This window comes from Lampetra fluviatilis, chromosome 34 (assembly GCF_964198595.1).
Source record: "Lampetra fluviatilis chromosome 34, kcLamFluv1.1, whole genome shotgun sequence".
NCBI classification, from domain to species: Eukaryota; Metazoa; Chordata; class Hyperoartia; order Petromyzontiformes; family Petromyzontidae; genus Lampetra; species Lampetra fluviatilis.
In genome coordinates this window covers 6,285,029-6,312,939 of record NC_136308.1, presented here as the reverse complement: position 1 = coordinate 6,312,939, position 27,911 = coordinate 6,285,029, and the positions used below count along the sequence as shown (strand labels likewise).

The 27,911-nt window shown below is 43.3% G+C and overlaps 1 protein-coding gene across 1 annotated transcript; it reads left to right on the top strand.

Moving 5' to 3' along the window:
• The first annotated feature begins 193 nt into the window (after window positions 1-193).
• RTCB (RNA 2',3'-cyclic phosphate and 5'-OH ligase) lies at window positions 194-27,911 on the top strand. The gene is made up of 12 exons (XM_078872394.1): window positions 194-373; window positions 3,864-3,942; window positions 6,037-6,104; window positions 6,679-6,778; window positions 7,069-7,225; window positions 8,983-9,139; window positions 10,529-10,688; window positions 12,258-12,433; window positions 14,586-14,774; window positions 17,034-17,144; window positions 18,649-18,768; window positions 25,293-27,911. The coding sequence occupies exons 1-12, from the start codon at window positions 281-283 to the stop codon at window positions 25,398-25,400; spliced, it is 1,518 nt and encodes a 505-aa protein (XP_078728520.1). The 5' UTR covers window positions 194-280; the 3' UTR covers window positions 25,401-27,911.

Below are 27,911 nucleotides of genomic sequence, written 5' to 3'. Positions count from 1 at the left end.
TTGAAACGGCTAGACGCCATACGGACCTGAAAACTCGGTTTCCCTGTGCAATAATTGGGGGTAACCCTTATGGGGCTAACACGGTATGTGTCCATTATTCACATGGCTCAGCATGGCTTTAGCATATCCCGGTGTGATGAGTTCATTCATCCCGCGGCTCAACTTTGACCCTCCCCCGCCTCCTCCTGAGCGCACGGTGACGTCACGCAAGGAGGGCTGACAGCGTGGCCCAGCGCTAGATAGAAGAGAGAGAAGACGAAACTCGACGACGAACGCCACCATGAGCCGCTCCTACAATGACGAGATGGCCTTTCTCGAGAAGATCGACCAGAACAGCTGGCGCATCAAGAAGGGTTTCGTGCCCAACATGCAGGTGCGCTGACGCTGCAGCTGCTGCTGCAAACTCCCGGGGCTCCCGGCCCAAGCCTCCGTCTTGCCTGGATGGCCCGGCCGGGGAAGGCGCGGCCTTGGCGGCAGCGAACGCGCCGCCCACCGGGCACGGTGTTTTTGAGTCCCTGGCTTGCAGCTGTCACGTTATTTCAGCTGCGCAGTAGCGTGCCCAGCGCTGTGTTTGAATGAATATTATAGTCTGCTGTTGGTAAAAGCAAAAGTAACCGGAGTTCATAATTAATGCTGCATTGTAACGTATAGTCAAACCTGTGTTGCGCTCAGGAGTATAGTACTTTATGCAACTAGCGCAACTCTATTCACAAATAACGCTTTACGCGATTTCGCGTATATGCGGATAACCTGTTTCTCACCAAAATTCGCTATATGCGGTTTGAAGTCACTGATGCGGCTATGCGGTCGGACGAGGGACAACATTGTGCGTGCTTTGTGCGCTTTGCGCTATTCGACATGCCTCTTGCGGTTTCGCTTTGTGCGCTCTGGGAATGCATCTGCCGCATAAAGCGAGGGATGCCTGTATTAAGAAAGTAAATTGTTTACCATTTCAACTTCACAAACTCAACTGTTGACAAATTCGAATGCGAATTTGGCTGTTCTATTCAACTACACTACAGTTTTAACAAATTTATTTTGGAAGAAAAACCAACGAGAATACCCTTACAAATAATGTTTAACACTTTACGATATAAAATTAGGCAATTTAAAATATAAATAGTACACACACATCACGCTGTCTGAGATCATAGCTCATATCCACCCATAATTTACAGCAGAGGTAGAGAATATTTGCCTCACCAACTTCACTATTTCAGCCGGTCACCTTGAGTTGTTGTATTCACTCATTCAAATATCACCAAACTAAGTTATAGTATTTATAGATTAACAAATTGCAGATCAATACTATGTTCAATTCAACAAAGCGCGGATATCCTGCTACACAATTCACGAAATCAGCGTCTCTCTTACCCTTGTGGGTAACACAACTTTCGGGTCGCTTGTCCCTGGATGTCTGTCTGACATGAGTTTAAATCTTCATGCGGACCTAGTGCGTGATGTTATCATTGCCACTGCAGTGATGTGTTAAAACTCATTCACTCGAGCATTCTTGTCCGTAGCTTTTAATGTTGCTTTTATTATGGACAAACCTTCAATCTCGTGTCGTACACCCGAGGACATAGCCATAGTTTGGCCCTACAAAGTAAACTTGTTTATTATTTTTCGATTTAAAACTTTCGTGACTGCAGGGATTCATATTTTTGGTTCTTTCGGTAAAGTCACGTAGAAGGGAAATAATAAAATAAAAAACTTATCACGACGTTTCGATTGCAATACAAGCAATCATCATCATTATTATTTGGGTGACATCATCACTGCACCTGCAATACTGTGCTGTACTGCCAAAGGCTTGCAAGTGTGCAGTGTTGTCGTACTGTATTTCCATGCAATCACTACATTCGGGGTTTGCACATTTTAGGTGATTGTTAATGCAATTGTATATTGATTCTCATGTTTTATACATTTATCCGATAGTGTTGCTTGCACAATATGATTACAGTTTATTGTAGGGTATATAGCCATTTGTAAACTTAATTTAGGAGCTTTCGTGACTGCAGGAATTATTCTTTGGTTCTTTTCGGTTAAGTCACGTCTAAAAATAAAATAATAAATTAAAATAACATATTACGACGTTTCGATTGCAACACAAGCAATCATCATCAGGTATAAAAGAAATAGCAACAAAATCTAACTAGAAAACTATAGACAGACATACAAGCAGACAGACATCACAACGGCACACAGAGAGAGGTCACACATCGGCACAAAGAGAGGGGTTGTCTCTATGACGGTCCCTTAAATATAGAGAGGGGGGGCGAGAACGGAGAGAGGGAAGGGGCAGAGAGAATTAGCATATCAATGAGTGTACGCCAACGTACTGCTGCTGCTGCAAGTAAGATGACAATGTGGAACGCGCACGCAAAATTGAAAACTAGGAGACAGGCACACGAAAATTAAATAACCCAGCAAAATATCGAAATGTGATGTAATACAACACAGAGAGTCGGTTAACACACAATTAACGCATAGCCTGGTTGATTACGTGTTTCAAAATTTGCTAAGTTAGAATTTTAAGTGTGAAAATTCCAGCAGTACGTTGGCGTACACTCATTGATATGCTAATTCTCTCTGCCCCCTCCCTCTCTCCGTTCTCGCCCCCCCTCTCTATATTTAAGGGACCGTCATAGAGACAACCCCTCTCTTTGTGCCGATGTGTGTCCTCTCTCTGTGTGCCGTTGTGATGTCTGTCTGCTTGTATGTCTGTCTATAGTTTTCTAGTTAGATTTTTGTTGCTATTTCTTTTATACCTGATGATGATTGCTTGTGTTGCAATCGAAACGTCGTAATATGTTATTTTAATTTATTATTTTATTTTTAGACGTGACTTAACCGAAAAGAACCAAAGAATAATTCCTGCAGTCACGAAAGCTCCTAAATTAAGATTGAACCACTTCTACGGGGAAGTTTTAAGCTTATCCTTTTTCTTTCTGGCTATTTGTTCTCTCTGCCTGTGTCCTCTCTTTGGAATTTTCACACTTAAAATTCTAACTTAGCAAATTTTGAAACACGTAATCAACCAGGCTATGCGTTAATTGTGTGTTAACCGACTCTCTGTGTTGTATTACATCACATTTCGATATTTTGCTGGGTTATTTAATTTTCGTGTGCCTGTCTCCTAGTTTTCAATTTTGCGTGCGCGTTCCACATTGTCATCTTACTTGCAGCAGCAGCAGTACGTTGGCGTACACTCATTGATATGCTAATTCTCTCTGCCCCCTCCCTCTCTCCGTTCTCGCCCCCCCCTCTCTATATTTAAGGGACCGTCATAGAGACAACCCCTCTCTTTGTGCCGATGTGTGTCCTCTCTCTGTGTGCCGTTGTGATGTCTGTCTGCTTGTATGTCTGTCTATAGTTTTCTAGTTAGATTTTTGTTGCTATTTCTTTTATACCTGATGATGATTGCTTGTGTTGCAATCGAAACGTCGTAATATGTTATTTTAATGTATTATTTTATTTTTAGACGTGACTTAACCGAAAAGAACCAAAGAATTTGTAAACTTGTGTATTTGTAGTAAGTTATTGCCCAATCTGGAATTTTATATGCGTTTCTAAATTTTTTGACATTGGTTGCCATGCATGGACAATATTTCGTGACGTGTTGGCATCTGTCTGTACTTGTTGGAGAAAGATTACTTAAGACTGAGTTATTGAATCTGTATGTGATACGGTCTAAAAGTATTATATAAATGTCAATATTAGATTCAAACAGATGTAAAAATCTAACTGACTTAAATATCCACATTGACAATCGCCTTCACAAACATTTTTACCGTACCTGGAAATCTTACGTAAGAGAGAGCACTTTATTGGTGCATGTCCTGCTTTGTTTTTGGCTGCAGGTCGAAGGGAAGTTCTTTGTTAACGAACAGCTGGAGAAGCTCATGTTTGAGGAGCTCAGAAATGCCTGCAGAGGAGGAGGTACACATTATTAATCCAAGTGCATGCCACGTGTCATAAATGTCTGTTCCCACAAATGAGAGAATAAAACACATTCCTGCGGAGGGAGCTGGTAGGAACGTTGGGTTGCTCGGTCAATCGCCAGGGTCAACGGCGCCGTGGTGTATTCCGCAAATATGCCCGACTGTGAGGGCGGGCACAAGCTGGCGTGAGTAGGTTAAATGTTGAGTTTTATAAGGGCACCACGGGGTGACCAGCCCCTCCCCACCCAGCCCCACCCTACCCAGCCCCACCCCTCCCAGCCCCACCCTCCCCACCCAGCCCCTCCCCACCCAGCCTCACCCTCCCCACCCAGCCCCTCCCCACCCTCCCCACCCAGCCCCTCCCCACCCAGCCCCCTCCCACCCAGCCCCACCCTCCCCACCCAGCCCCTCCCCACTCTCTCTCCACCCAGCCTGACCCCTCCCATTTTTGGATGCACGACGGACGGACACAATAATCCACTGTTTGCTGGTGGAACCAGGTGGTTCCTACCAGCATATGTACAGTGCATGATGTACAAATGGAGGAGACGTGTCATGATGCATTGGTTAGTCGATTAATATGACTTATTAACTGTACGATGCAAGCGCTGCATCACGTTCATAAGAATGCATGTTTTTCGAACCTTGTTGCAAAGTAATCATAAGCAAGACATTGGGGCACAAGGTCGAGCAGTTTTCTGCAGACCTCATTGCAGGTGGTCTTGGAAAGGAGGCCTCATCTTGCATTTTGCCTCCAAATAGCTTTTAGTGTCCCTGTTTCTGTACTTGAGCAAGATGAGGTGAAGTTTCTTACCGACACAGCTAGATGCTGCACTACACAGTGCTGAGACAATGTTTCTTAATGACTACTATAATTGCCCAGAAATGTGTGTAACGCGCGTGACATCACTCCACATGCCGCACCCCGCCCCCCCCATCATTATGAGCGGGTGGATTTTTACACTCACGCGGAAGAAGGTCGAGTGGAAAGATATATATTTTTTCGCAAAGTCGCTTCAAATATGACGACGTTTCTTTACAGAAAGTGACGGTCAAAAATAAATATACGCAGCACAGTGCTACATCCTTATGTGACGTCACTGCAAAAGAGCCCCCGTCATTACTATCATAAGCAATAATTTTTTTCATGCAAATTCGCTTTAAATTTGACGTTTCTTTGTTGAAAGTTACTCAAATAAATAACTCTACGCAAACGTTTCTTTACGTAAATATTACAGCTTCCATCCTAGGACGGGCAAAAGGCTGGTTACAATATATTTAAACAAATGGCAAATGTGTTAACACGATTAGTTTTAATCCAGAGCTGTCTGAGTCATAGAGATAGGCACGGTGCTCAGACTTATTCCCAGTTGACGGGTTCCACTTGTTTGTATAGCAAGCAGTGGCGGCTCCTGCAAAATCTCTCAGGGGGGGCAAATGTCTGGATGATTGATAAGGATAAGGTCCACCCATGCAAAGGATAAATTAACAGCTTAAGCATGTAAAGGCAACTTCACTTCTTTAATATTAATGAAAAATAAAGTGACTCTTACAATACATCTTGTTTGTTTCTATACTCACTATTAAAACAAACCACTCATGTTTCTTTTATTAAAGATTCCACTAGGTGGCGACAAATAATATTGTTGGATGAAACGTGCTTACGTATGATGACGTAAGCACGTATGATGACGTAAGCACGTTAGGGTGAGCCCTCCCGGAAGCCATAGAGAATGCATTGCAGCGCCCCCGTTCGAAAAAAAACATCTTTGAATGTAAGTCTATGGGACCACTCGGGGCGATTCTCAGCTGGAGGGAAATCGCCCAAAAAGAGGCGGTACTCCACAGAACGTAGCATGACGCTGATTGGACTATATCCAGAGGCACAGTGATGGCTAGCGTGACTGTGGTTGAATGACATTGGTGGTGCGTCGCCCAATCGCCCTAATGAAGAAACCGCCCCTGATAGCAAGTGGTGACTGTGATATTGCATATTGAAAAATATTCTCAATTAACTATTAAAAGTGACACCGTTTTTCACATTTTCTTATCATTTTCATTTGTGAGTAACGTGTCTCATTGTGCATGACAGGTATTGGTGGATTTCTGCCCGCTATGAAGCAGATCGGCAATGTGGCTGCATTGCCCGGCATTATACATGTAAGTTAAGCAGCTTACCTATCTCCATTGTGAAACACATAGTGCTTCTTGTCAGCATTGAATTGCCGTTGCATTAGGTTACCACTGAAGTGAAGATGCCTGGGTGCTTACTTTACATTATCCCCAAGGTCTTAATACTCATAAGCAGGGTTCTTCAATTCTATTTTCCGATGGCCCACGTAATACAATTGATGTGTGCTGACAGCCCACGTGTTATGGCATCACATGGCATCATGAGCTGTACATGTGATCACAAATCTGTACCCCTTGCTTCTTGATCTCTCTCTTGTTTACTTCTGTTTGATCTTCTAATCTGCATCTATTATCCAGGTCTGTCATCGTTCTTTTTCATCTCACTAGTCTGTATTCACGTGTCAGTTGGCCACTCCAAGAGCTTTCCGTGGACCACATGTGGCCTGTCAGTTGAAGAATCCTGCTGTACATTATCACCAGTCGCAATGGCAATGAGTGATTGCATCTCACATTTGAGATGGCACTTGCATTATTTCACAACCCGTAGACTTGACAGCAGGAGGCGCTGTTCTCTGACACCAATGCCTGTGTTCCATTGCAGAAATCCATTGGCTTGCCGGATGTTCATTCTGGCTATGGCTTTGCCATTGGTAACATGGCTGCCTTCGACATGGAAGACCCCACCTCTGTGGTGTCGCCAGGTATGGTGGAAATATTTTCGGGAGCATTGTCCTTTGCGTGCACTTAGCTAGCGCATTTGTGAGTGGCTAGCCGCCAATACATATTCACGAAGCACTGCAGAAATCATACATTTCGCCGAATGTGAACTATTCATTGGCAAAACGTCATCCGGCGTAAATTTAGTCCACATTTATCATTTAAATACCAAATTAAATCTGAAAACTTAAGACTTGACTCAAATTGCACGGGTAGTCGTTGAATAGACGAAGACTGTGACCAACATAAACAACGGTGTTGACACTGACGGCAGGCGGCGTGGGCTTTGACATCAACTGCGGCGTGCGGCTGTTGCGCACCAACCTGGAGGAGAGCGACGTGCAGCCTGTGAAGGAGCAGCTGGCGCAGGCGCTGTTCGACCACATCCCCGTGGGGGTCGGTTCCAAGGGAGTCATCCCCATGGGTGCCAAGTGAGTGCAGCCGCTCACAGAGTTCTCTCTGTGATGCAGGGGTGGAGAGCCTATGGTCCATGACTTTATTTCACTGTTTTTATTTTCTTCTTGGTTCTTTCGGTAAAGTCACGTAGAAGGGAAGTAATAAAATAATAAAAACAAAACGTTTCGGCCACAACGCAAGCAGCCGTCCTCACCTGAGCCGTCCTCACCTGAGGACGGCTGCTTTGTTTTTATTATTTTATTACTTCCCTTCTACGTGACTTTACCGAAAGAACCAAGAAGATGAGTCCCTGCAGTCACTAAAGCTTTAAATCGAAATGATTTTATTTTACCAGGTAAGGCCCACTGAGCTATGTAGCTCTTTTTCCGAAGCGATCTGACAACAAATGATAGCTCAACGAAGTGGCTTATCGTGTGGAAATTTATAGCAGCCAAATAATTTTAAACGCATGTTTCTAAATGTGGAGGGAAAACCCGGAGGACCACACGACCACGGGGAGAACTTGCAAACTCCAAATATACAAGCATAAGGGTCGGGACCAAACCCACGACCTGTTGCATACCAGGCGAGGGAGATAACATCTCACCACCACGGAAATTATGGCTTACCACTTCGTAATGACCAGCAAATGATATGCATCTGCTGCTGCGAAGCATCTTAGCCACTCTAAGTGGGTAATAGAGGGGCTTTTTTTGACCTGGCAACACTGTTTTAGAAAGAAAATGAGCCCTAATTATTATTCACATTATTGAATAATGCAAAAGAAATGTGTTCATGCTAAAGGTTTTTGAAAGTCCTATTTAGCCCTTGGTGAGGCAAATATCCCCTACCTCTGCTGTAAATCATGGGTGGATATGAGCTATGATCTCAGACAGCGTGATGTGTGTGTACTATTTATATTTTAAATTGCCTAATTTTATATCGTAATGTGTTAAAAAATATTTGTAAGGGTATTCTCGTTGGTTTTTCTTCTAAAATAAAATTGTTATTATATAAAATGTCCACGGCAAAAAAATGATGCCTATGTTGTGACGTTATGTGGCTTTCTAAAATAATATATGAATTCACAACCACATGCCATGTCTGGCTTTCTTCCAGCAATCTGTTCCACAAAGTAATTGAAATAAAATGGGGATCTAAGCAGGGCCCCGAGGGTATGTGCTTATGTGCATCATTGTTAATGGTGTATCTTGGCAAGCTTTACCCTATTTATACTGTTCATCGTAGCATAGTGGCTGTCAGATCATCGTGGACACGCCTAGCGCATTAGGAGGAAAAGGACATTTTGTTTGTTGAGATCACAGCTCCACCGTCAAGACTATTCGCGCATCTGTGGTTCATGTTCTGAGCAAAACTAGTTTGACGTAGATGCCTTTTAACTGTGTCCGTGCGGGTGTGTGTGTCATAAGTGAAGTGGTGGCATAGTGACTAGGTTACTGCTATAATGTGTGCCAAAAACGGAGTGGTGGCTGATTGATTAGTTCATTGTGCTATGAACCCAGTAACCTGGGTTCAATTTATGGCCATGGCTAACATCAATAGCAAGTGATATCTGCCCTGGTGCTGGGCCTCCCCTGGGTCGACTTGGCCTTAAATTAGTATCTGGTGCCCATGTGTAAATATCAGCACATGGGAGACTCAAGTTGGCCAGCTGTGGTGTGGGCCACACTACGCCATTTTAGTGCCGTGCTGACTTTAATAGATGCTCGCTAACAGCACTGACCCCATCAGTCTATATGACTATAGGGGGGTCTTTGTGGTTTGTCAAAAGGGACTTGGAGGAGGCTCTGGAGATGGGGGTGGACTGGTCTCTGCGCGAAGGCTATGCCTGGGCAGAGGACAAAGAACACTGCGAGGAGTATGGCAGGATGCTGCAGGCTGACCCCAACAAGGTCTCCTCTAAGGCCAAGAAGAGGGGGCTTCCACAGGTACGCAGGCTGCTTGATTTCCAAGGCACTCAACCCTGCCATGCAAACTTGACGCACAAAGCCTGAGATTCACACTGCTAGTCTGCCGTAAACTAGTGGATAACTCTGTTCTGTGCTGATGTGCCCTAGATCTCCCTTGTAGTTTAGCTGGTAACTGGCTAAATTTATTTTTTTGTGTAACAAATGAACACGGATTGATTGAGTTCTCAGAGGTGTACAGTTCTATGTTCTAACGAGGCATGTAACAATTAATTATCATTCCCACCGTTTGATTCGATTAATTAACACAATTGAGAGTCAGGATTCAATGTAACAATTTAAAAATGTTTTAATGCGGTTGCATTTAGACACTTTATAATCCCAATTTTACACATGCACTGTTCGGTGGCAGTGGCTTGTGAATGCATCCAGCAGTGGATTAATCATGAGCTGAGAATGACGATAATTACTACTATAATGTGTAACGCGCATGACGTCACTCCACATGCCGCCCCTCCCGTCATTAATATTCATGAGCGGGTGGATTTTTACACTCGCGCAGAAGAAGGTCGAGCGGAAATACATTTTTTTTCCGCAAATTCGCTTTAAGTTTGACGTTTCTTTATTGAAAGTGAATCTAACAAATAATTATACGCAGCAACAAACTGGATTTGGTATCTTCATTTATTTATACAACACTAGAGACAAAAGGTAAGTCTAATGTATGCTTCTACATTATGGTAAAATAGAAATTTAATGGTGATTTTCCAGATATTGTATCGATTTCCAATTAATTTCAATCCCAGCGACCGAAAGCAGACGAGAATTAAGTATCAGAGCAGTGAATTTGAACACATAGAAGGTCAGTTATATACAATGCTACAGTGACATGAAGTGAGTTATTTTATGACATAGTTTTTTGCAAGAATCACTGCCATTAATACAGTGCTACAGTGAACTGCAGTGAATTGTTTTATGACTTAATTTTGTGCCAGATTCACTGCCATTAATACAGTGCTACAGTGAATTGTAGTGAATTGTTTGATGACATACTTTCGTGCAAGATTCACTGCCATTAAATTTACACAAGATATACAATTGTACTCTGCTCAATTTTCTTCGTAAATGTTACAGCTTCCGTCCTAGGACGGGCAAACAAGCTAGTCAATAAATAACAATTTGCATTTGAATCCTCCCACCCTCAACCAGTATATATACAAGGACTGTTTTCTTGGAATTTCTCTTACTTGAAACAGCAATCGTGCTGTGGCGGTTCCACCTGAAGACGGAAGCTTGTGTTGCCTCCGAAACGTCGTGATTTTAATTTTATCTTTACTTTTATTCATTTTAATTTTTTACCTACGTGACTTTACCGGAAAAAACCTAAGAATATTTGAATCCCCCTTACAGCTGGGCACCCTGGGTGCCGGAAACCACTACGCTGAGATTCAGGTGGTGGATGAAATCTTTGACCAGCACGCCGCACGCAAGATGGGCATCGACCACACCGGGCAGATCTGCGTCATGATCCATAGCGGCAGTCGAGGGCTTGGCCACCAGGTGGCCACAGGTAAGGCCATCTGTTCAGCAGACCACGGTCACACTTTGGATATAGTCTTGCAGGTGCTGTAATGGGAATGCAAACAAATACATGATAATATGGGGGCATCCTAATTGAATAAGAGGACATGCAGTTGATAAATATCATGGTCATAATGAATGTGGACATTTTTTTTGTAGATATTGAAATATATTGGGATGAACTTTTAATTTTAAATGCCCCCTCTGCGTTTCATAACCAGTTGTAAATTATCTACATTCCTAATTAATGCCTTAATTCATTTTCTCTGCATTGTTGCATGTTTTGATTTCAATATGTATGTGGGAGTGTCTCGATAATGGTTACTGTTCTAAAGAGATGATTTAATTATCCATGGCATATCCAGAAGCAAAATTTAACTTTAAAGCGGCACGCAGTCTTAAATTTGCTGCTGGTGCTGAGGGAATATCACCAGCCACATACAAAAGCTGGCAATTTGGTAACGGTCCCACATTTACTTTTTTTTAGTGTGGCCAAGATATGAATTGTGAGCTAAAGATCGCTGCACCGAGAAGTGAGAGCTCTAGATCTCGAGATCACCTTTTACAGACAGTTCAAGTGCTTCCAATTGCTCAGCTACTGAAGTGACATTTTGGATAATTGCTTTTCAGATTTAAATTTTAACACCCCCAGTTTTTTCACGGTTTTGTTGGAAAAAACCCCTGGTGGTGCATAATTTAAGTGCCAAATGAAGCTGATTATTTCAGAAATAACATGAGGATGTGTGCGTTCATTAATTTTTCCCTTCTATTTTAATGCTGAATTTTTCTCAGCATTTTGCCCAGCACAATTAGTACATCTTCGGCTCCAGGCTGGTGTCAACACTTGGTCTTCTGAGTGACGAGCCGGATTTTGACAGTTTAATTATTCCACACATTTCTATGAATGCATTATCGGGTGCGCGCAAAAAAAAATGTAAAAGATAATCTCGCGCTAATTTCTCTGCAGAGTAAGATTCATTACAAATAGAAAACTGGTAGTGGTGCAAGACGTAATTATATGGGTGCTGAATATCATCCTCATCAAATAATGGATTTATTTTCTTATTTCAGCTATTTCCTCTCATAGGTCACCAATATAATTTTTTTTTATTACTGTTATCTCATGGCCTATACTAAACGGTGTCTCGTGTGACCAAGAGATGCATTTACAATGTTTTACTCTATTTAAAATAGATGCTTGGAATGCATTTAAACTAATGTGTTAATTTTTTTTAATTATTTGTGTTTTGCCTTAGGCACTTTGTGGTCTCTTTGCTTTGTACATTTCCAAAGGATCCCAATTGTTAGTGGATAGTTACTCGTGCACACTGACAAATGAATTCTGTCCTATTTGCATTTTTTTTCTTTCAAAACAAAAGCACATTTGTAAACCCTGCGGCGTCTGGTGAATTCGGCATCGTCACAAGGCAGGCAATTTCAACTCCACGAGGTTTGCCATGTATAAGAACGTGAGAGAGAAAAAAAAACTGCTCACATGAGAATAAAAAAAAAGTCCTTTTGTTAAACGTCTACACTGAGCCTATGCTGGTGCACACAGATGCGCTGGTGGCGATGGAGAAGGCAATGAAGCGAGATAAGATCATCGTGAACGACCGGCAGCTTGCCTGCGCTCGCATCAAGTCGCAGGAGGGGCAGGACTACTTGAAAGCCATGGCCGCTGCCGGAAACTACGCCTGGGTCAACCGCTCCTCCATGACGTTCCTCACCCGTCAGGTGCCTCCGTGGTAGTCCACTTCAGTCACTCGGCGGTCGCTTGTGGAATTTCGAGAAAACGCTCGTGAGATGGCATGGTTTATGTACCTTCCCTCCCCTACTGATATCCCAATTTGCCTCCTACACGTTACCCCTTTCTGTCTTCATTTACTGGATCATGCATTGGTTGTGGTGGTTAGCGCGCACTGGATTTGCAACCTCCCGCCGTGGCATTTGAAGTAATGCGCCAGTTTCTTGAATCCCCTTTTGCCTCTCATCCCAGCCGTATGTATGGGTATGCCACAATTGATCGGCGGGGTTGCGTGTGTTGCGGTAAAGCATCGGTACTCCCGCCTCTTCTAAGACGTATGGCCAACGCGGAAGAGTGGGACAAATACCCTCTAGAGGAGCTCTCTGGAGGCCGCTTCCGCCCAGTAGTGGCACGAGTGAGCAGTTGCTGGACTGCACCTTTATGAAACTATTTCTTACTTAGGTCAAAAAGATAAGAAATGGGAAGAGTTTTGAAATATATGTATGAGCTCATCGCCAATACTTTTTGGTCAGAATGGGCACTCATTAAGCTGTTTTTTAATTAAAATTATTCAGGTAATGCAGTAACCCTGAAGTGAAGGCTGAATTGGAAGCTCTCTTTCTCACCTGTAATTTGTGCCTTGATTTTCTTCCACATAGTACTTGGCATGAGCCTATAAGCCTACATCCAATAATTAATCATCTTTACTTTCGTACATGCATCTATAATTATAGATAATAATTATAATTCATGATTTCTGCGATACATATTTGATGGTGATTTAAGCGTAGGAGATTTTACTGTTTCAGACTTGCTGCGTATGTTTACATTGTGGTTTATGGTTACGTCCTTCACTCAAATGGCTTTGGAAATGTAAAAGGAGATTTATTAACCTACAGAGATTTTTTTTAAGCACAACTATTACTTGCGAATGAGAACATTAAACATCTCAAGTTGGATATCCTTCACATCATCATTTGTCAAACTGATGAGCCAGTCGATTAAGGGAGCCTCCGTTTTGTTATGGGGTTATGAAATGTACAAATAAACACGTGCTTAAATTTTTACTTAACTTTCGTGACGGCAGAAATTCATATTGTTTGGTTCTTTCGGTAAAGTCACGTAGATAGAAAAAAAAAACCACGCAACACAAGCGGTCGTGCAAACGTACCAACGCGCAAATGGTCGGTGGCTTAAAGCTACGTGCTAACATCCTAACGCACGCACGATAATGGTGCATAGCATAACATTGCATTCACTTAAAAAACAAATTAAACACTCTTTTATATTTCATTGCCATCTGTACCCATATTATAGACAGATTTGGGTAATGGTTGTTGGTAAGCTATGTGCTAAATTGTATAGTGATTGGTTTGGGTTTTTTTTTTAGTTTTCGTTAAAACATATGCAGTAGCCTCGAACTGAAGGGGGCGGGACTTAATATTTTCCAAAGCATAATATTTTATGATCTTACCATAAAGTTGGCCATGGAATATCTTTGTTCATTCATTTCTCATGAATTCATTTATGGGTTTTATTTAAAGCCCGGCGAGAAACCGTTGAGATTAACGATCTTTTTCAAGGGACCCCCTGGGTGGAAGAAAAAACCGATCCAGTATGACAAACGGTCAACAACGTGAATGCACAAAATCTGAAGTAATGCAAGTTTAGGTATTCTAATATTTATACTTTGCAATAGAACTGATGATTTTGTTAGACCCATTTTAAAATAGGTATAGTTTTGGCATAGCAGTGGCACAGTAGATGGTTGCTTAACATAAAAGGGTTGCAGTATAACGTGCACGAGTAGCAATTACGGCAGAATTATTTTTGTTACCAATTTAGCCATTGTCCACCCACTGCTGGGTGAAGGCTACCTCGGATCGTTACCATTCCTCACAATCCAGAGCTGCTCCGATCAATCCATCTCACTCCTGCACGTGAACTGATCTCATGGCTCCATCTCTGCGTTCTCTCCATTTGCTGTCTCCAGTCTCATTCATCGGCCGTCATCCCTTCTCGCGGTGTATCCTGCCTAAGCCCGTTTACTTTTCTTAACCGTGTCGGTACGTTGTCTCGTGGGACACAGCACAGGAATTCTATCGACGTGGTGCCAATGTCATTCATGTTATTGTTGTCCAGGCTTTTGCAAAGGTTTTCAACACGACGCCCGACGACCTGGACATGCACGTGATCTACGACGTCTCGCACAACATCGCTAAGGTGGAGGAGCACATCGTGGACGGGAAGATTCGAACGCTGCTCATTCATCGCAAGGGATCGACACGAGCTTTCCCGCCACACCACCCGCTCATCCCCGTCGACTACCAGGTACGCGGGCAGGGCCCTGTGCCTTTAGACCCGAGCAGACACAGCCCTCCATGCCTCCACATACCATGCCGTGATGTAAAGATGCAAGTAGATTATTTGTTCACAATATGCATCTACATTTACAACCCTTTTGGTAATCCACTGCGAGCTTTGCGCCTCCCCCACACTGTGCAGATCATAACGTTTGGTTTTGCAATGCTCTCTGCTGACAATATAGCCCTGTAGCAGCTTACAGCAGGATGGCCACTGTTGCAATCAAAGCACTCGGAGAGTGGGAGTAGATCAGTGCATTTCATCAACCAGATACCACTATTGTGAAGTCTAGAATTGGTGTCCCCATGCTCAAGAGAATGACCGGGTGGTGTGCATCAGTTTCGGCGGTCTAGAGCTTGTGGTATAATAAGTCCCACTTATTTGTCCAGAAAAGCCTAGATGAGTCTTCAGACTATTTTCAGAGAGGTGTCTGCACTGTGGCCAATTCCTCTTGAATTCTATAATAATAGTACCATGTATTTATCGCTGGGGAATAGCCACACTGAGCCTCAAGAACCAAATGACCAATTTCAAGGATCGTCCTGCATTGGGGTGTTTTGCCAAAAAAATAAAAATGTTGCACTGCTTAAAAACATCTCATTCTATAGCAGGTACAAGTTTATCTATAGGACATCTGCTATTCAGTACCACCATTAATCTTGATCAGGTGGTGATATTTTTGTTTTATTCTGGAAGGAATTGCCCCTGGTTGGGTGTTGAACGTGTGTTATCAAGGTGGAGGAGACTGCTTTTCTGCCTGAGCAGTATCTCAGACTTTTTGACCTTTCCGACAAGGCACTGCCTTAAACCGTGACTGCAATTTGTACGTCTGATCCATGACTGACACAGCACGTCAGTTTGCCTGAATGTGGACGAAGAAATGGAACCCTGTTTGTTGCTTACCCCTCGTTTGAGGTCAAAGAGCTTTACATTTATTTATTTTCAAAGCGCAGCACATCGGCTTTGAAAAAAAATGACAAAACGTGATTGAGTGTTCAGCCCCTGGCTGTTAAAAAAATCTATCTTTTTTGTAAGAGCTACTTGGATTCTGCTGAAAAGCACTATAGCGTCTACACGGTAGGCTCCTGTAAGAGTAGAACCTCGCAGGTTAGGTTTCAACCATGCAACTGCTGAACGATGTGGCAGAACGAACGAAGTGGTGGCAAGGTATGGTGGCACCAATTTCACTGGCCCGTGATGATCTTGAATGTTATTATTAGGGCGGTGACATGGCATAGCTGTAGCACGTTCACCGCTCGTTGCAGAGGCTCGAAGCCAGCGGCCGCCCTGGTTAATACTGAGTGTTATAACCCTAGAAATGTGCACCTTCTGTTTTATAGCGGACATTAAAGATCTCATGACATTATTAGCAAGAGTACTCTTGAAGGTATAATAGAAAAGAGTTAATACCTTTCTAGAATTGACCAAGATTATAAGAACTTGAGAAAAGACATGATATAAGGAAATTTCAAAGTCGAGCAGTACAAGGAAAGATGCATAAAGAGAGAGGTGTTGTGAGCAGCAGTGTGGCTGTTGAACACAGTACGGATGAGACAAAACAGTCAGCCTGGTAGTCCCGAGTCTTGAACATCGGTGAAGGAATCTAGGAATGAAGTTCGTGGGAACATTACACTGGTCAACAAAAAAAAACATGTTTTTCTGGCCTGGACTTTTGCAGCTGTTTTAGACTAATTTCAGGGTGCTGATTCCAAATCTGATCTCAGATTTGCTCCATCACATCTCATTTTATGCTATCGGCATACCCCATTTTCATTGGTTTTACCCAAAATTAACTCTGTCACTTATGATTGCAAGTTGTTGCGAGTCAGTGACTGCTTTAGTGTTAAAATATGGTGCTGTATTTTTAGGATAGTGTGTTTATAATATCATATTATGTAGATATCCACATTTATTTAATATTTTTCTTCTGCAGTTTTTATTGAAAATGCAATATTTGATATCTCAAAAACCTGATGTGATAGACAAAAACTGATGCCAGATTTGGAATCAGCACCCCAAAATTACCTTAAAACCGTTGGAATACCTTATGCCAGAAAAAGTGTGTTGACCAGTGTTATCAATGGCAGTAGCCATAAAAGAGTGATGAGTCTAATGAAATCCGATGAATAAATGACTGGAGTGAATCGGTGAGAGCTGGGTCATCGATCAACCTGACTGCTTCACGTTGAATTCTATCCCGTCTTATCTCCGCCACCCTCCGCACAGCTGATCGGGCAGCCGGTGCTGATCGGTGGCACCATGGGCACCTGCAGCTACGTGTTGACGGGCACGGAGGAGGGCATGAGGCAGACTTTCGGCACCACGTGCCACGGAGCGGTGAGCCCCATCCAAGGCCGTGCTTTGTTCTGTGCGCCGACTATTACCAAAATGAATGAATCCATTAATTTTTCCCGCGGTGTTCTAATGGCGCTGTCGTTGTGATGCCGTGCTGCCGTGCGGTGCTTGGGGGAAATCTGCTCGCGCCTGATTTATGCGCCAAGAACCTGCGCGGGTAATTGATTGATTCATTTTCTTCAACCATTGTTAATTTTTTTTTTCTTTCCTCAGCACGGTATTGAAATTATCTTGCCGTGCCTTAATTACATCGCCTAAATCAAGTTTCAGAAGAAATGTATTGCGCGGCGTGTTATGTTGCGGCAAATAAATAAATGAGGAATTCTTACATGAACATATGTTCATGCAGAAATTCATTTAAAAAAAAATTGCAAATGTTTATTTTTATTACTGTTTTATGCAGCAGTTAATTATTTTCTGAAATGATGTAGGCCTGAAGTATACAAGTAATCGCAATTCTGTTAGTTTAAATATTAATTTAATTAACCAGTATTTCTTTGGAGATTAAAAAATATGGGAGTTATGGCTTGTAAGGTTGAACTTGACACCTCGGACACCCAAAAAAGGTCAAATCTTCAATGACCCATAACTGGGAAGCCGTTTGACCCATTGGCTTCCAATTTAGAATGTTATCATAGTACGTACAACTGTGCAATATTTCATCAAGGTTGCAGGTGTGAATTTTTTTCGTATTTTACGACGCTGACATTTGCTATATCTGCAGTTCGTATATAATGCACATGTTCTCTTTTGTGAAAAATATTTGGGTTACCATACCTACAAATAGATTTGTACAGTTTTTTTTAAAATTACAGGTGCTTTTCAAAGGAGGATATAATGCCATTGCACTTTCATACGGTACCACACGGCCACTGTGTTTCAAATGAGGTAATATTAGTATATTCAAAGTTGGAACACCCCGATGAAATCACTACCCATGCATGCCTTAGTGGCAAGCGTGCTGACTCAGAGGTAATTATACATATAGGCTGCAACCAGCCCATCCGGTGAAGGGAATGAATAATTTTGTAAATCACAATCCTTAATAGAAATGAATTGCACGAGTGACCTGAGTTTAAATTAAATAATGTCTGCCTGGATTACGCCCATCCCAAATTCTCAAGTGACCGCTGTAGACACACATGTGTCGCCCAGATTATTATTTTACAAATTATATCCAATTCTCAGCTCGGAGAAATCTGGGGAATATGAAAAGCATTAAGGAATGTCAATATCCCTGTAACAGTAGCATGGTGAAAATCTTTGACCGTGGTTTTTTTGACCAAGGTCACCATAATTCCTCGGTTTCTTCTGGTCAAAATGAGCCCTTGATCAACTCTGTACTATATAAATGACTCAACTAAGTGATGTGCGACTGACAGACAGGAGTCACAGGGGTAGAAATTAAGTTTCTTATAATTAAGATCACACACACTGCGATAATCTGTGTTTAATTTGCACGGGTTTTTTTTTGCATGCTCGACAGGGGAGGGCCCTGTCTCGCGCCAAGTCTCGCCGCAACTTGGACTACCAGGACGTGCTCAACAAACTCGCTGACCTGGGCATCGCGATCCGGGTCGCCTCGCCCAAGCTTGTCATGGAGGAGGTACGTCCTCGTGGTTGCATTTTCCACTGCCCCTCCCCTGCTGCACCCACCTCACTCGTGCACACCCAGCCCCTCCGCTCCCATCCGTAGCCCTCAAACGCCCTCCCCCTCATTATATCAGAAGCGAGCATTGCTTGAATTGGGCAGTTGTCAGTGGCCGTCGCAGATCGTCCATTTCCCCATTTGATCACCCACTTAAAAACGACACAAAAACTACACCCATCTCCCCGGAATGCGGGCATAATAAATGCCAGCCGTTCCGCACGCGTGTGCTTGAGACTCGTGCTTTTTTTCGTTATTAACCCATCCATTATCTATTATTTGCTGCCACATGCCTTTAGAGATACAGCACTAATGAGAAGTTAATTCAGAGCCATCTGTTGCGAATGGAGTGATTTTTTTAAACAGTTCCTCCCAGTGGGTGATGAATTGCAGCACTCTCCCGAAGCGACGATAATGTTAAAGCGTGCGCGATTGTCTCTCTGGCTGTTGGCCTCTATCACGCGGGCTGCAGGGCACCCGGAGTAAGCTCTGCGCAAGAGCAGTTATCGCTCGCGTTCAAGACGGTTCTGGTTCAAAACGCAATCCGGGACCCCACAGTGATGTGATTGGCGCGGCATATCAAAGGGAACGTTAAGCTCGCTCTTACGTGGGCATTAAGGGAACCTGCTCTCGCTCATTTTTGCTAAAACTAGGCCATGGTGTGCCCGTGTTGAGGTTGAATTTTGCACTTTCTGCTCGGCAATACTCTCCTGACACAAACAGGGCCTCGGCACCTCCGATTAGTATGGTTGCCTATGTACGATACAAAAGAAGTTCAACATACATACATACAAATAGCAAAGTGCACCTTAACTGAAGCCAACCCAATGTTAAGAATTTAATTAAAGCCGTTTGACGTCAAAAGATGCATTGAGCCTCGGAAGCTAGCAGTTTGACGACACTGCACTGCGGCGATAAGCATTCTCTTTGTAAACTTTACTTCTCCCTAATTCTAGATTTGAAGCTTTCGTGACTGCAAGGAATCATATTCTTAGGTTTTTTCGGTAAAGTCACGTAGGTAAAACATCAAAATTAATGAAAATAAAATAAAACAAAAATCACGACGTTTCGGAGGCAACACAAGTCTCCGTCATCAGGTGGGACCGTCACAGCCAGATTAGCTGCATCAAGTGAGGCAATGATTCAAGATGTAATCCCTTATAAGCAAGTTGGAGGGGGGAGGAGAGGGGGGGGAGCTCATCAGAATGTGGTAGCCAATGAATGGAACGTATCGGGAGGGAGGGGGGCGGGAGGGGGGGGGCAAAAAAAATGGACGACGGCTTGGACGCGGTTGCTGCACACGCCAACACAATGGACAGAGAGGGGGAGGGGAGGTCTGATACACATGATAGAACAAAGGAACGAAAATGCCCATGTTTATACCAATGCTGGCTGAACAATGAAGAGAGTACTGTTAAAAAATAACTGGGGATGTTAACACTCGGTAAAGTAAAGTAAAATAGTGCCTGTCAGATGAGATGGTCCAAAAAAGTGTAATTAAGTCTTTTTTGCGTGGTTGATAACATCTTTCGAATGATTACTAAGTTTGTCTAAGTGTCATGAGTCATAAAATGTTAAGTTTTTTCTCTTCCACCGCCACGTGAAATGTTATCATCCCGTGAATTCTGCCCTTTTCTCATTCATCTGAAATAGACTGGAACGATGCAGGTGTGTGCATGTCAGTGATTACATTCTCCACACAGGGGAGTACATCAACAAGCTAGCTCATGCACGCTAGTACTAACTCGTTATAAGTCGTGATGTTTGCTCGCAAAAATGTTCCGTGCACGAATAACCACGTCTCGAAAACCTTGTTTAGCCAAGTGAAATCCAAGGCTGGAACGTGAGTGCCGTCCTCGGACATTTTGTTGCGTTTTTTCCTTTATTTAGGAACGTCGCATAACTGATTTAAAACCGCAATTTTGCAGCCTTCATTTAACCCCGGTTATTATCGTGAACGGGCTGCCGTAAACCCAGACATCGTAGCTCATGTCTGCAGTGTACTTGTGCCGTAAATTGTGAGCGACAGGCGCGGCACGGGGCCCACACTCGCACGACCGCCACCTTCTCCCAGGCCCCCACCGCGCGCTGCTTTGATATTTAATGTGGTCATTAGCACTTTCCTGTCTGCCCTCATCAATGGGATACGATGGCTGTGGCTCGAGTGTTCATGAGGACGGGTTGTTGTGCTCAGTGCTCTGATGAAGCCGCCCCAGGTTGTGTGGGAAATGATCCATAGCCAGCCCTACTCAAGTGTCACCTTCGGTGAGTGCCTGCGAGGCGCTCACCGCCTCTGTCTGAGATTCATTGCTGCTGCCCTTTGCTTTATTATGGTTTTATCTTCTTCGCCATTTGCATAGCGTTAAAGTTTGAAAGGAAAAAAAAATTCGCGTGAACTTTGGAAAATGTATTCCTTGCTTTGACATGTGTCTATGCCGTGAGTTCAATTGAGTGCATTGCACCGAGTACATTTGGCTTACACCGAATTCCCACCCCCCTCTCCCCACCATGGGGATTTGATGAAATTCTGCAATAATACAATTATTTTTCACATTAACTAATTACGTGCAACATTTATAACTATCAAATAGGCTAATCTCACATATATGATTCTGTGCACGTGTTTTGAGTGTGAGAATGGATTTTAATCGATGACTTGATACATCGTTACACCGCTATAAAAAAATATATTATTCATATTTTTTTTCTTGATCCTTAGTTTGTAGATATCCACACACTGCATATAGAGTTAATATTATAATACACTATGCAAGCCAATTATGTTTGAGCATCGTGCCTGCCTATCCAAGGGAACACTGATTAACGTGTCCTCATTCCTCGGTGTTGTTTCGCTTGTAAATTGGACTACCACGTTTTTGTCTCATCAATAATCTTGTCTTGCCTGAACGTTGTAATTCCCATTCATTTACGGAACCGACCACAAATCCCCTGGATGATGTCTCCATAGCTCTGTTAATTTGCACTTGACATTGTCAACAATTAAAACTCCTATTCCAATTACATTGAGGTTATTGCATCCAAGGCATAGAGCCACATTTCCCTTAGATATCACCATACTATACATTCATTTCAGGATAATGTGCAGTGTCCCTTTGAAGTGCTGAGAGATGAAACCACGTTTACTTAGTGAACTCGTGAAAACCTTTGACTGTTTAAAGCCAAGTACAGCCACTGGCGGATTATTTAACCAAATGTCATTTCTGTTTGAGAGCATTTAATGAAACGCAAATGCCTGCTCTCTAGAATATATAGTTTTTTGCACAGCATTAAAGCATCAAATTAATTCACATTGGAAATGCATTCTTTTTTTTTTGGTCTGCAGAGATTTTAAATATTAATGCTCATCGTTTAGCCATTGCTATTATGCATGCTGACCAAAGAAGCAGGGACTCGTGGGGGTGACGAATTAAAAATACCCTCATTTTGAATTTGACGCCGTTGCAGTTCATTACAGCGAGATAGAGATTGGCAGCTCTGCATGAGAGCGTGCTTTGGGGACACGGCAGATAATAGACACCGGTTAAATGACTTTGGGGCTTCTTTTGCGACATTCGATTGATCCGACTTAATGTCGTGTGGCAGACACCATGAGGATTCCGCGATTGTTATCTCTCCTGCATATGAGGCACATGGCTGTATTCCCCCCCGACCACCGCCCCGCCGCCCCCCCACGTGTATCGAGTCACGCCAGGATTGCCGCCTCTGCTGATGGTAATGTGTCAGCTAGCGTACCCGTAGGCAAGCCCAGAGATTGCTCGTGTTCCCCCAGGCTTGCGGTAAAGCAATGTTATCAACGCTGGCAGCAGCGTTTGTGAGTGTTATGAGGCAGTCTACCAAATAATTGTTTCTTAAAAATTGGGTTAGGGTCCTGTGTTTCCACAAGATAAGTTGACCCGTGTGTAGGGGCGCCATGGTGTCGGGATGTTAACTACCTCGCCTGGTATGTAGGAGATCGTGGATTCGATCCCGACCCTGACGCCTGTATATTTTGAGTTTGTATTTTCTCCCCGTGGTCGAGTGTGGTTTTTCTCCTGCTCCTCCAGTTTCTCCCTCCACATTCAGAAACATGCATTTAGAATATTTGGCTGCTTTCAATTTCCACATCGTAAGCCACTTCGTTGAGCTATCATTTGTGACCAGGTCGCTTCTGAAAAAGAGCTATATAGCTCAGTGGGCCTTACCTGGTAAAGTCTAAAAAATATATTGTATGCCGGGTGCCCCGGGGTTTATATAGTCTTACTTCCTAGTTGTTCCAGTAAAGGGTGATTGGGATGATTAATGCAGTGGTTAGAGCGTTGAACCAAGTTACCCAAGTTTAATTGCCAGCCATGGCGAACATCAGCGGTGAGTAATATCTGAAACAGTTCTGGGTTTCCAGGGTTCCCTGCATTGACCATTATATATTCTGAACCTCTCATAACGAGTGGATACATTAATTTCTTAATAAGTAGCGGTTGGTGACAGCAATAAATTGTTGCCGTGCAATGAAATGCACACAAATAAGAAGAATGATTTGCAGCCCTTTCTGAATTCACCGCTCGATAAAATCATCCCTGTGCTGTGTCACTGATGGAGGCCTTCGAAAAATAAATCACGTGGCCGGTCAGCGCGGTTTGGTGAAGAGGGAGCCCAGGACCGATTCAGATCTCATTCGAGACCGATATTAGCTGCGGCTGGAAATCAAACTCGGGTCTCTGGGTTTATAGCGCAATGATCTAACCACTGCAACACCTCTACCCCTTCTCCATATCTTGCACACACTGAATCTATCTCATGTACTGTGTACCAGATTTTAAGGTGTATATATCACTTGGAATTGGTCTATTACAATGAGAACAAGAATATCACTCCTTTCAATTTTCTCACCTCGACATGGGAAATTAACTACTGTGGTCAGCTGCCCGTGTGGACGCAGCTTTAGCTGGAAATAGAAACCAAGCACTCTGCATATTTCAACTGCACTCTGTTGTCAAGATTCAATTCAAACAAGTTAGGAGGGCTGGGAAATGAAGGTTCTTGTTTCTAAACCGGTGAAGCATGGGATTGTTTCTGGTATGATGAATTGCACTGATGATGCATACGCTTAATTAACATGTTCTGCTTGTTCCACTAAAATTGTTGAGTGTCTGAACACCTCAACAGCAGGGGAAATTGCAATCGTCGCCCATCATGTGTGTATGTGTACATGCCTGCGCGTGTATATTTACTGTGCATTTTGCAATCCTGTTATGAGAAAAAAATGTGTAGAAATATACGTCCCTATGTCAATCTGCTGTTGAATGAAAGCCTTCCCACATTGTAGAGCTTGTTTCACTACTTCACCATGCCGGTCGTTTCGAGTGAGTGAAGGGGAAGGAGTGGATGATATGAGCAGTTCAGATGGCACTCGCCACCGATGGTAGCTGTGGTGGAGAATTAAACCTGGGCTCCCACTTTAACAAAATTTTGCATGAACCGCTGCGCCACCGCTATCCCCCCCTCCCCTTTGTTATAAATGTACATACAAAAAGTGTTAGCCGTTTAATAATTAGCACGTAAGTTGTACATCGTAAATTATCTTGCATTGGTTACCCTCTATCTCACCTTCACTAAGCGTGCCTGTGTATAACCACGCTGTAACTAATCAACACACTTTTGCATCTGGAGCAATTTTCCCATCCCCCCCCCACCCCGACTTGTGCTGAATATTGCACAAAAGCAGTGACTCCAGCATGCCCCTGTGTACGAGACGGGAAAAGCTATTCTTAGGAAGCGTGCGCGAGTGTTTTATGTTCCTGTCCCAGCAGCTCTCATCCCCCGCCCGTCTGCTCATCACCACCACCACGCCCTTCCTTCCCACCTAATTTCTGCACCTCTCTCCCCCTGCCCAATCACGCCCCGGAATATCTAATTGAATGTGCTATGTGTTTACGTCGTTCAATCTGTTTTTTTATTCGGTCGCCAAAATTGCAATATAACCACGTTACCTATCGTGCGATTCACGCGGTTAATTTTGAATAGATGTTTCCATCCTTTCATTTTAACCTGCGCTTTTTGGCAAAGGGCCTATTGCGCCACTTATTTATATTGCAAATAATGTTTGCATGATAACCCTCTCTCCCATTTTTATGCTCGTATAGCATCGTCTCACAGTAGTGCGGCAATTCTTTATTTTACACCATCATGAATTTCAGTTGGCGTGTTAAGATTCTCCCCCCAGAGCATTTCAGTTGAACAGTCAATTCTGTCCCGTCTTGTTAAGTGTTGTCTTACCGTTGCTGTCTCATTGGTGAGATGTTGTTCACTCAATCAACCTAAATGTAACAGCATATAAATGATGTAAATATTAATAATTGAGTCTCATTTGTAGTTGCTTAATCGATGCATCTGCTGCACTCCTATTGCACACATCCTGGGGCATTTGTGAGCAAAATTGTCTGTAAGAGAATCCTGTATAATCAGTCACTCCTCTCACCTGACAGGCGCCAGAGTCGTACAAGAACGTGACGGATGTGGTGGACACGTGCCACTCGGCTGGCATCAGCAAGAAGGCCATCAAGCTGCGACCCATTGCCGTCATTAAGGGCTGATGAGGCCCAGCACCCCGTCTCCCCATTCTCGTCCGCACACACGCACACACACACGCGCGCACACGCAAGAACGTGCGGACGCATGCATGGGCAGGTCCTGCCTTTGGTAGCCTCGGCATAATGAGGAATGCCTTGGAGCCATTAAAACACATCTATTAACAGTAAAGAGAAAGCAGTCTTTTGAGTCTGAATCTTCACGGTGGGGGCGGGTGGAGTTTTCGCAAGAGCCTTGCGTGCGCACAGCGCGACGTTTACGGCAATTATGAGAGCGTTTAAATGCAGATTTTTATTTGATTTCAGGTGAGAACTCAAGATACCAGCTGAGTCTAATTTGCAAGAGTGACCTGGAAATATATTCCGTTAATTTACATTTTATGTCTTTTTATTTTGAGGGCTTAATATTGTGAAAATTCTCGTTCATAAAGCCACTATCTCGAAACATTTTCCGCTTCTGCTTTCATCCATGGTGGCCAATTTTCACTCTCATCCTGGGTGTCAATTGATCCGTGCATTAGGGGATATGGCGCAATGCACATAGCTAATTCATAGATGTGAAAAGCAAAGACTGTCTTGAGTGGTTGTGCGAGGGTGTGGTGTTGCCAACGAGCGTTGTAGCAGGAGTCATGTTTATTTATCAGCATCTGTGAAAAGAAAGTGGCTCTCAACCTCAAATGCTACTGCAGAGACACTTGTAGTCGTGATTTATTTTCATAGAGGTAAGCCAGGTCTGAAGAATTGCACACAACTGGGGAAATGATCCATTCTGCATTGTTCTGAGTGGTTTGAATAAAATTGCACTTAAATTCTATTATTGCAACATTACGCCTGCTATTAATCATTTCTTTCACATCTCCATTTACAGCAAATTCAACCCAAATGGATCTGTCGTATGGAAATAGCAACATTTACAAAAGGGTAGATCAATTTAGATACCCCGTCAAGCACATCATCAGATGCGGATTTAACTTTCATCTTCACCACTGATAAGCGAGGACAATGGGCGACTGTTCACGATGTATTCCATTGTGTGAAGTTCGTCTGCACAGCTGCAGTTGCGGGTCGTCTTGTAATCATTGCCAATCGTACATCAGACATGGTCCACATGGCCCTGGTCTCGTTTCTGATCGCCCACTACCGCCAGGATGGAGCACAGCGTAGGATCTTCAAATAGGCACCTGTTTTTGACGTCTGCGCCGCCCCCAAATGGGTGAGGTCTGTGTATTTGCTAGTACCATCACGTTTCTACGTGTTGCAGTGTGTAAAGGTATGCGTTTTCATCATTCATCAATTGCATTCGGGGCTAATGGGAAGGTTTGTTAAAATTGCAAAACAAGATGTGGTTTTGTGGGCTGCTTGGAATGTTTTTTTTCACGTAAGAGCAAAGTAGAGAAACATTAACCTTGTTTTAAACGATAATATGGATATATGTCATCAAACGCAACAACAATGTTTAAACGAAGATTTCAATCGGTGTGTTCTGCCATATGGGACACGGGTATATGCACACGTCTGTCTCCATATAACTGAAATTTATAGAGATGTATGACGGAGACCGTCTGCTTATTTATTTTACTTATATCTGCCACGACCACTCAATTTTTTATTTTGTGGATATATATGGATCGGAAGCAATCAATTTCAAAAACTAACTTTTAAAATGTGCAAGGAAGCGTGGGGTCAAGCGTGCTTACATAGACACTTCGACAGAAACGGGAGCACATTTATCAGGTAACAAACAAAAATAATACTTGCTCGCATTGACTTGAGAAATGTGGACTTGGGGATGGACACATCGCCAGAAGGGGTGCGAGTCAATTGACGAGACTGGTGATGGAATGACAGCCACAGACGAGGATGTGCTCAAAAGCACGATCATTGCGGAGGTGAGCGATTACCTTGTTTAATGTTCGTGGGGGGTTGTGGCATTGCAGGATTATGAGGGATGGCCACATCACGCGGAAGCCTTTATCCAGCCGTGTATAAACCACGGTGGCTGATGGTGATAGCCTCGTTGCAGCTGAGCTGTAGATACGAGCTAAAACATTGTAGGGGGTAAGATATGACGAGGGTTTGTCCGCTGCCTTTTACAGGCGGTGAGGCACAGTTATTGTTGATGCGCTATCGGCAAGAAACGTGTGCCGCACGTCAAAGGGGTGAAGGGTTGTGATAACGGACCTTGATACTGGGATTTAACAAGCTTGCGTCCGTTCCAATCGATGCGAATCTCAGTTGACCTCAAGTGATCGCTGATCACGGCAGTTCTTGGATGGGGCTCACCCTGGGTATGTAGCAATGCATCCATTAAAATCCTATGTTGCGCTCAATATTTGGCATTGACTCGCCTGTCAGAATTATATTTCCATTCAAATGTAATTGCATGCCTCCTAGCCTCCTCGACAGCCACGAGAGGCGCCGCAATGTTCACGCGACACAACAAAATGCGTTCTTGAATCGAGTCGCGACTGTAAATCGTGAAGATCCATAATAAAGTTTATTTTCTTTTTAGGGTTA